The 10,145-nt window shown below is 53.4% G+C and overlaps 1 protein-coding gene across 1 annotated transcript in view; it reads right to left on the reverse strand.

Moving 5' to 3' along the window:
• LOC121845244 (protein kinase C beta type-like) overlaps positions 1-9,741 on the reverse strand; it is a 108,821-nt gene extending 99,080 nt beyond the window's left edge. Inside the window, exons 1-2 of the mRNA XM_042316157.1 lie at positions 9,207-9,741; positions 4,000-4,031 (exon numbers count right to left, since the gene is read on the reverse strand). Of these exons, the coding sequence (XP_042172091.1) occupies positions 4,000-4,031; positions 9,207-9,409 (235 nt within the window). The 5' untranslated portion in view covers positions 9,410-9,741. The remainder of the gene's footprint in view (positions 1-3,999; positions 4,032-9,206) is intronic.
• Between the last annotated feature and the right edge of the window lie 404 nt (positions 9,742-10,145).

Consider the following 10,145-nt stretch of genomic DNA (forward strand, 5'->3'; position numbering starts at 1 on the left):
CGTTCTGACTAGACACTGGTATCATCTCTGTCTGTTGTACGTTCTGACTAGACACTGGTATCATCTCTGTCTGTTGTACGTTCTGACTAGACACTGGTATCATCTCTGTCTGTTGTACGTTCTGACTAGACACTGGTATCATCTCTGTCTGTTGTATGTTCTGACTAGACACTGGTATCATCTCTGTCTGTTGTATGTTCTGACTAGACACTGGTATCATCTCTGTCTGTTGTACGTTCTGACTAGACACTGGTATCATCTCTGTCTGTTGTACGTTCTGACTAGACACTGGTATCATCTCTGTCTGTTGTACGTTCTGACTAGACACTGGTATCATCTCTGTCTGTTGTACGTTCTGACTAGACACTGGTATCATCTCTGTCTGTTGTACGTTCTGACTAGACACTGGTATCATCTCTGCAGCCTGCTGCTTCTTACCTCATAGGACTGCTTATACAGTCTACACACACACACACACACAGACACACACACACACACACACACACACACAGACACACACACACACACACACCACGACTGATGATGCAATCTCTAGAAATCAGGGCCCCTAAATTAGTTAGGTAGCCAGCTATCTAAACTTGGCAACATGGTCTAATTACCGTCTGGGGGGCGGCCATATTGATTTTGTTAGTCACTCTCACTCAGATATCATATCAGAAATAAACATTTCTCTCCACCCAGTGGAAAAATGTGTACCACTGCAGCAAACATGCTTTAAACTGAAACATTTTCTCTCCACCCCACAGATGATCTCTGCTGTCAAGAGGAGTTATGGATGTGGGTACGCAGACCAGCGAGCGGCCCCCAACACGATGAGCTGCTCCCACCCCGTCACGATGAGCGGACCCCACCCCCATCATGATGAGCGGCCCCCACCCCCATCATGATGAGCGGCCCCCACCCCCATCATGATGAGCGGCCCCCACCCCCAACACGATAAGCGGCCCCCACCCCCACCCCTATCAAAGACCCATCATGATAAGCGGCCCCCACCCCCACCCCTATCAAAGACCCATCATGATGAGCGGCCCCCACCCCCATCAAAGACCCATCATGATGAGCGGCCCCCACCCACATCAAAGACCCATCATGATGAGCGGCCCCCACCCACATCAAAGACCCATCAGGATGAGCGGCCCCCACCCCTATCAAAGACCCATCATGATGAGCGGCCCACACCCCCACCCCCATCAAAGACCCATCATGATGAGCGGCCCCCACCCCCCCCCTATCAAAGACCCATCATGATGAGCGGCCCCCACCCCCACCCACATCAAAGACCCATCATGATGAGCGGCCCCCACCCCAACCCACATCAAAGACCCATCATGATGAGCGGCCCCCACCCACATCATGATGAGCGGCCCCCACCCACATCAAAGACCCATCATGATGAGCGGGCCCCACCCCCATCAAAGACCCATCATGATGAGCGGCCCCCACCCCCACCCCTATCAAAGACCCATCATGATGAGCGGCCCCCACCCACATCATGATGAGCGGCCCCCACCCACATCAAAGACCCATCATGATGAGCGGCCCCCACCCCCACCCCCATCAAAGACCCATCATGATGAGCGGCCCCCCCCCACCCCCACCCCTATCAAAGACCTATCATGATGAGCGGCCCCCACCCCCACCCCTATCAAAGACCCATCATGATGAGCGGCCCCCACCCCCACCCACATCAAAGACCTATCATGATGAGAGGGCCCCCACCCCTATCAAAGACCCATCATGATGAGCGGCCCCCCCCCCCACCCCTATCAAAGACCCATCATGATGAGAGGCCCCCACCCCATCAAAGACCCATCATGATGAGCGGCCCCCACCCCTCATCAAAGACCCATCATGATGAGCGGCCCCCACCCCCACCCCCATCAAAGACCCATCATGATGAGCGGCCCCCACCCCCATCAAAGACCCATCATGATGAGCGGCCCCCAACCTCATCAAAGACCCATCATGATGAGCGGCCCCCACCCACATCAAAGACCCATCATGATGAGCGGCCCCCACCCACATCAAAGACCCATCATGATGAGCGGCCCCCACCCCTATCAAAGACCCATCATGATGAGCGGCCCCCACCCCCACCCCCATCAAAGACCCATCATGATGAGCGGCCCCCACCCCCACCCCATCAAAGACCCATCATGATGAGCGGCCCCCCCCACCCACACCCAAATCAAAGTTGCCCATCCCTGCTATAAATAATGACTGGGATCAATCACAGCGTGACATCACAGCTGGACACACCCCCGCTGCCCCTCCCCCTCAAACCAACTCCTCCCCGTGACAACGGAACCACCTGTCACCAGATGGGACGGACCAGAAGACAACAGCAGACATCACCCCTAACCGTTAATCATCAACAGATCACCATCATGATGGGAATATTTCTAGTCATTACATCTGTATTATAAGACGTGGTATATAGGCCCCTACTACAATATATAGGCTGCTATAGTCCCTGCTATACAATAATGACTGGGATATAGTAACCTACTACAATATATAGACAGGCTGCTATAGTAACACTACAACATATAGGCTGCCCCTACCATATAGACTACTATAGTAGGCCAATAGGCCCATAGATAAGTCCTATATATAGACTACTATAGTAGGCCAATAGGCCAATAGATAAGTCTATATATAGACTACTATAGTAGGCCCATAGAGACAATAGCAGTAGGCCAATAGGCCAGTAGATAAGTCTATATAGACTACTATAGTAGGCCAACAGGCCAACAGGAAGTCCAACAGATAGGCCAACAGGCCCATAGATAAGTGGGGAATAGATTTCTAGTCATTACATAGATGTATTATATATAGACTATATAGTAGGCCAACAGGCCCAATAGATAAGGCTGCTATAGTAGACTACTACTATAGTAGGCCCTAGGATATAGATAACCTATATAGACTACTATAGACTAGGCCTACAGTAACCCATAGATAACTATATATAGACTACTATAGTAGGCCAACAGGCCCATAGACTATATATAGACTACTATAGTAGGCCAACAGGCCCATAGATAAGTCCTATATATAGACTACTATAGTAGGCCAACAGGCCCATAGATAAGTCCTATATATAGACTACTATAGTAGGCCAACAGGCCCATAGATAAGTCCTATATATAGACTACTATAGTAGGCCAACAGGCCCATAGATACGTCCTATATATAGACTACTATAGTAGGCCCATAGATAAGTCCTATATATAGACTACTATTGTAGGCCCATAGATAAGTCCTATATATAGACTACTATAGTAGGCCAACAGGAAGTCCTATATATAGACTACTATAGTAGGACCAGTAGGCCAACAGGAAGTCCTATATATAGACTACAATAGTAGACCCATAGATAAGTCCTATATATAGACTACTATAGTAGGCCAACAGGCCAACAGGAAGTCCTATATATAGACTACTATAGTAGGCCAACAGGCCCTATATATAGACTACTATAGTAGGCCAGTAGGCCAACAGGAAGTCCTATATATAGACTACTATAGTAGGCCAACAGGCCCATAGATAAGTCCTATATATAGACTACTATAGTAGGCCAACAGGCCCATAGATAAGTCCTATATATAGACTACTATAGTAGGCCAACAGGCCCATAGATAAGTCCTATATATAGACTACTATAGTAGGCCAACAGGCCCATAGATAAGTCCTAGATATAGACTACTATAGTAGGCCCATAGATAAGTCCTATATATAGACTACTATAGTAGGCCCATAGATAAGTCCTATATATAGACTACTATAGTAGGCCAACAGGAAGTCCTATATATAGACTACTATAGTAGGCCAACAGGCCCATAGATAAGTCCTATATATAGACTACTATAGTAGGCCCATAGATAAGTCCTATATATAGACTACTATAGTAGGCCAACAGGCCCATAGATAAGTCCTATATATAGACTACTATAGTAGGCCAACAGGAAGTCCTACCTTGACACTGGAAACCTTGCTTCCCGAACCCCCTGTGAAGAGAAATGGAGGTTTATTATGGACTCTGATGAAGGAATGTCCTCACTACAACACATACAACCTCACTACAACATATATATATATATATAGACTACTATAGTACTATAACATGAGGTTTATTATGGACTCTGATGAAGGAATGTCCTCTCTACAACACACGGCTTTCTGACGTTGGAATTGTGGTAGTATTTATTAGGGATCCTCATTGGCTGCTCTTCCTGGGGTCCAAACACACCCAACATCCACATTACTGACAAAACAACAGACAGTTAACTGTGTCTGGAACCTTTGATTTAACGAGGGAAGTCAGTTAAGAACACAGTCTTATTTACAATGATGGGGTACAGTGGGTTAACTGCCTCGTTCCCCCTCTAACCACTAGGCTAACCCTGCTACCCCCCTCTAACCACTAGGCTACCTGAGCCCCCCCCCTCTAACCACTAGGCTACCTGACCCCCCTCTAACCACTAGGCTACCTGACCCCCCCCTCTAACCACTAGGCTACCTGACCCCCCTCTAACCACTAGGCTACCTGACCCCCTCTAACCACTAGGCTACCTGACCCCCCCTAACCACTAGGCTACCTGACCCCCCTCTAACCACTAGGCTACCTGACCCCCCCCCCTCTAACCACTAGGCTACCTGACCCCCCTCTAACCACTAGGCTACCTGACCCCCTCTAACCACTAGGCTACCCCCTCTAACCACTAGGCTACCTGAACCCCCTCTAACCACTAGGCTACCTGACCCCCCCTCTAACCACTAGGCTACCTGACCCCCTCTAACCACTAGGCTACCCCCCTAGGCTACCTAACCCCCCTCTAACCACTAGGCTACCTGACCCCCCCCTCTAACCACTAGGCTACCTGACCCCCCCCCCTCTAACCACTAGGCTACCTGACCCCCCCCCTCTAACCACTAGGCTACCTGACCCCCCCTAACCACCCCCTCTAACCACTAGGCTACCTGACCCCCCCTCTAACCACCCCCTCTAACCACTAGGCTACCTGACCCCCCCCTACCTGACCCCCCTCTAACCACTAGGCTACCCACTAGGCTACCTGACCTAACCACTAGGCTACCTGACCCCCCTCTAACCACTAGGCTACCTGACCCCCCTCTAACCACTAGGCTACCTGAACCCCCCCCTCTAACCACTAGGCTACCTGACCCCCCCCTCTAACCACTAGGGCTACCTGACCCCCCTCTAACCACTAGGCTACCTGACCACTAGGCTACCTGACCCCCCTCTAACCACCCCCTCTAACCACTAACCACTAGGCTACCTGACCACCCCCCCCCTCTAACCACTAGGCTACCTGACCCCCCCCCCTCTAACCACTAGGCTACCTGACCCCCCTCTAACCACTACCACTAACCACCAGGCTACCTGACCCCCCTCTAACCACTAGGCTACCTGACCCCCCTCTAACCACTAGGCTACCTGACCCCCCTCTAACCACCAGTCTACCTGACCCCTCTAACCACCAGTCTACCTGACCCCCCCTCTAACCACCAGGCTACCTGACCCCCCTCTAACCACCAGGCTACCTGACTAACCCCCCTGACCCCCCCTCTAACCACTAGGCTACCCCCCCTAACCACCAGTCCCCCTCTAAACCACTGACCCCCTCTAACCACCAGTCTACCTGACCCCCTCTAACCACCAGTCTACCTGACCCCCCTCTAACCACAGTCTACCTGACCCCCTCTAACCACCAGTCTACCCCCCCTCTAACCACCAGTCTACCTGACCCCCCCCTCTAACCACCAGTCTACCCCCCCTCTAACCACCAGTCTACCTGACCCCCTCTAACCCCCCCTCTAACCACCAGTCTACCTGACCCCCCTCCCTACCTGACCCCCCCTAACCACCTCTAACCACCAGTCTACCTGACCACTAGGCTACCCCCCCTCTAACCACCAGTCTACCTGACCACTAGGCCCCCCCTCTAACCACCACCTGACCCCCCTCTAACCACCCTGACCCCCCTCTAACCACCAGTCTACCTGACCCCCTACCTAACCTAACCCAGTCTACCTGACCCCCCTCTAACCACCAGTCTACCCAGTCTACCTGACCCCCCCCCCTCTAACCACCAGTCTACCTGACCAGTCTACCTGACCCCCCCCTCTAACCCCCTACCTGACCCCCCTCTAACCACCAGTCTACCTGACCCCCCCCCCTCTAACCACCAGTCTACCTGACCCCCCAGTCTACCTAACCACCAGTCTACCTGACCCCCCTCTAACCACCAGTCTACCTGACCCCCCCCCCTCTAACCACCCTACCTGACCCCCCTCTAACCACCAGTCTACCTGACCCCCCTCTAACCACCAGTCTCTACCAGTCTACCCCCCCCCCTCTAACCACCAGTCTAACCACCAGTCTACCTGACCCCCTCTAACCACCAGTCTACCTGACCCCCCTAACCACCAGTCTACCTGACCCCCCCTCTAACCACCAGTCTACCTGACCCCCTCTAACCACCAGTCTACCTGACCCCCCTCTAACCACCAGTCTACCTGACCCCCCTCTAACCACCAGTCTACCTGACCCCCTCTAACCACCAGTCTACCCCTCTAACCACCCCCCCTCTAACCACAGTCAGTCTCTAACCACCTGACCCCCCTCTAACCACCAGTCTACCTGACCCCCCTCTAACCACCAGTCTACCTGACCCCCTCTAACCACCAGTCTACCTGACCCCCCTCTAACCCCCTACCTGACCCCCCCCTCTAACCACCAGTCTAACCACCAGTCTACCTGACCCCCCTCTAACCACCAGTCTACCTGACCCCCCCTCTAACCACCAGTCTACCTGACCCCCCCCTAACCACCAGTCTACCTGACCCCCCCCTCTAACCACCAGTCTACCTGACCCCCCCTAACCACCAGTCTAACCACCAGTCTAACCACCAGTCTACCTGACCCCCCCCTCTAACCACCAGTCTACCAGACCCCCTCTAACCACCAGTCTACCTGACCCCCCCTCTAACCACCCCCCCTCTAACCACCAGTCTACCTGACCCCCCTCTAACCACCAGTCTACCTGACCCCCCCCCTCTAACCACCAGTCTACCTGACCCCCCTCTAACCACCACCCCCCCTCTAACCACCAGTCTACCTGACCCCCCCTCTAACCACCAGTCCCCTGACCCCCCTCTAACCACCAGTCTACCTGACCAGTCTACCCCCCCTCTAACCACCAGTCTACCTGTCTCTAACCACCAGTCTACCTGACCCCCCTCTAACCACCAGTCTAGTCCTGACCCCCCCCTCTAACCACCAACCTGACCCCCTCTAACCACCAGTCTACCTGACCACCCCCTGACCCCCCTCTAACCACCAGTCTACCTGACCCCCTCTAACCACCAGTCTACCCCCCTCTAACCACCAGTCTACCTGACCCCCCCCCCTCTAACCACCACCAGTCTACCTCCCCCCCCCCCCAGTCTAACCACCAGTCTACCTGACCCCCCCCTCTAACCACCAGTCTACCTGACCCCCTCTAACCACCCCTACCTGCCCCCCCTCTAACCACCAGTCTACCCCCCCCTCTAACCACCAGTCTACCTGACCCCCCTCTAACCACCAGTCTACCTGACCCCCCCCCCCTCTAACCTAACCACCAGTCTACCTGACCCCCCCCCCCTCTAACCACCAGTCTACCTGACCCCCCTCTAACCACCCAGTCTACCTGACCCCCCCCTCTAACCACCAGTCTACCTGACCCCCCCCCCAGTCTACCTGACCCCCCCTCTAACCACCCACCAGTCTACCTGACCCCCCTCTAACCACCAGTCTACCTTTAACCACCAGTCTACCTGACCCCCCTCTAACCACCAGTCTACCTGACCCCCCTCTAACCACCAGTCTACCTGACCCCCCTCTAACCACCAGTCTACCTGACCCCCCCCCTCTAACCACCAGTCTACCTGACCCCCCTCTAAATGTCTACCTGACCCCCTCTAACCACCAGTCTACCTGACCCCCCCTCTAACCACCAGTCTACCTGACCCCCCCCCTCTAACCACCAGTCTACCTGACCCCCTCTAACCACCAGTCTACCTGACCCCCCTCTAACCTCTAACCCAGTCTACCTGACCCCCTCTAACCACCAGTCTACCTGACCCCCCTCTAACCACCCCCTCTAACCACCAGTCTACCTGACCCCCCCCTCTAACCACCAGTCTACCCCCCTCTAACCACCAGTCACCTGACTAACCACAGTCTACCTGACCCCCTCTAACCACCAGTCTACCACTAACCACCACTGACCCCCCTCTAACCACCAGTCTACCTGACTCTAACACCAGAGACCCCCCCTCTAACCACCAGTCTACTGACCCCCCTCTAACCACCAGTCTACCTGACCCCCCTAACCACCAGTCTACCTGACCCCTCAACCACCAGTCTACCTGACCCCCATTCACACAGAGACACATCTAACATCTTTGAATGGACCCCCCTCTAACCACACACACACACACACACACACACACACACCACACAGAGACACACACACACACAGAGACACACACACACACACACACACACAAGATAAATCAGACATAACACACAGAGACACACACACACACACACACACACACACACACACACACACACAGACACACACACACACACAGACACACACACAGACACACACACAGAGACACACACACACACACACACAGAGACACACACACACACACAGAGACACACACAGAGACACACACACACACACACACACACACAGAGACACAAACACACACACACAGACACACACACACACACACACAGACACACACACACACACACACACACACACACACACAGAGACACATACACACAGAGACACACACACACACAGAGACACACACACACACACCAACCACCTGGAGTCAGTGTGTGATGCGGTAGAATGGTCGATAGACTGAGTATCTGTCTCTGGTGGGTCTGACCACACATAGGACACTAACAATGGCGGATGAATGGTTATACAACCATGTTCCATTCGGTTGTTGGAGGCTGTGTGTTTATATCTCTTGTTAGCAATTCATGCGTCTCTCTGTCTCTGAAGTCATTCAGCAGCAAGTGAATCACCTGTACCCTGCGCGCCGCACACACACACGCACACGCACATCCCCCACGCACGCACACTAACCAGATGAAGTCCGTGCAGTGGCTGCAGAACGTGGGCTGCTTGAAGAAGCGCGCGATGAACTTGTGGTCCTTGACCTCGTGCACGTTCTTCTGGCGCAGAGCTCCTTGGCGCGCGAAGCCCCTCGCGGCCCCGCTCTCCCGCCGCTCCGATCCCCCGGTGCTCGAGCTCTCTCCGTCGCTGCTGCCCTGCTCGCGGTCAGCCATTTTAACGCGGAAGTGTTTTGAAATGAGGAGGAAAGAGAGAGTTGTGTGCCTTTTTCAGAAGGTGCCTCCCTCCCGTCTTCCTCTCTCAGTGTCGGTTTCCCCCCGGTGTTCGCTCGGTGTGAATGTCCTGACTCCTGCCAAGCCTCCCACTGCTGGGTGCCCGACTCCCCGTGGGCCCTGCTTCCCTGTTCGCTCGGATCTCCCACAGCCCCCGGAGACTGAGCAGCGCTGCTACAGCTGTGGCGACGTGCTGCTGGTGTGTGAGCGAAGCGCCTCGTGCAGTGTGTATGTTGTCTGCAGGAAGAGTGTTGCGCTGGAACCGTGAGATAGGGGGCAATGAAGGCCCCTCCCCCTTATCGACTCCGAATTCCACCGTACACGGTGTGAGTGTGTAGGAAGAGACAGAGGGACTGTTTTTGTCGCAAACATTTAGGTGAACAGTAGGGTGTAGCCTAGGTCATGAGAGAGACTGAGATATTGACAAGAGAGAAGGGGTGTGTTATTGAATGTTATTGTATGTTATTGAATGTTTGTGAAGGTCTAAAACATCCCCAGAGAGATAAACAAGTGGACACTTGTTGAAGATCACCTGACCAGCCACTCAGCCAGTGAGAAAGAGAAGGACGTGGGTGGAACTCTAGAATGTAGAGGATGATGGAATAGAACAGTAGAATAGAAAGAACACCAGAATATAGAACAGTAGAATAGATAGAACACCAGAATATAGAACAGTAGA

The sequence above is a fragment of the Oncorhynchus tshawytscha genome, unplaced genomic scaffold, assembly GCF_018296145.1.
Source record: "Oncorhynchus tshawytscha isolate Ot180627B unplaced genomic scaffold, Otsh_v2.0 Un_contig_866_pilon_pilon, whole genome shotgun sequence".
Taxonomy (NCBI): domain Eukaryota; kingdom Metazoa; phylum Chordata; class Actinopteri; order Salmoniformes; family Salmonidae; genus Oncorhynchus; species Oncorhynchus tshawytscha.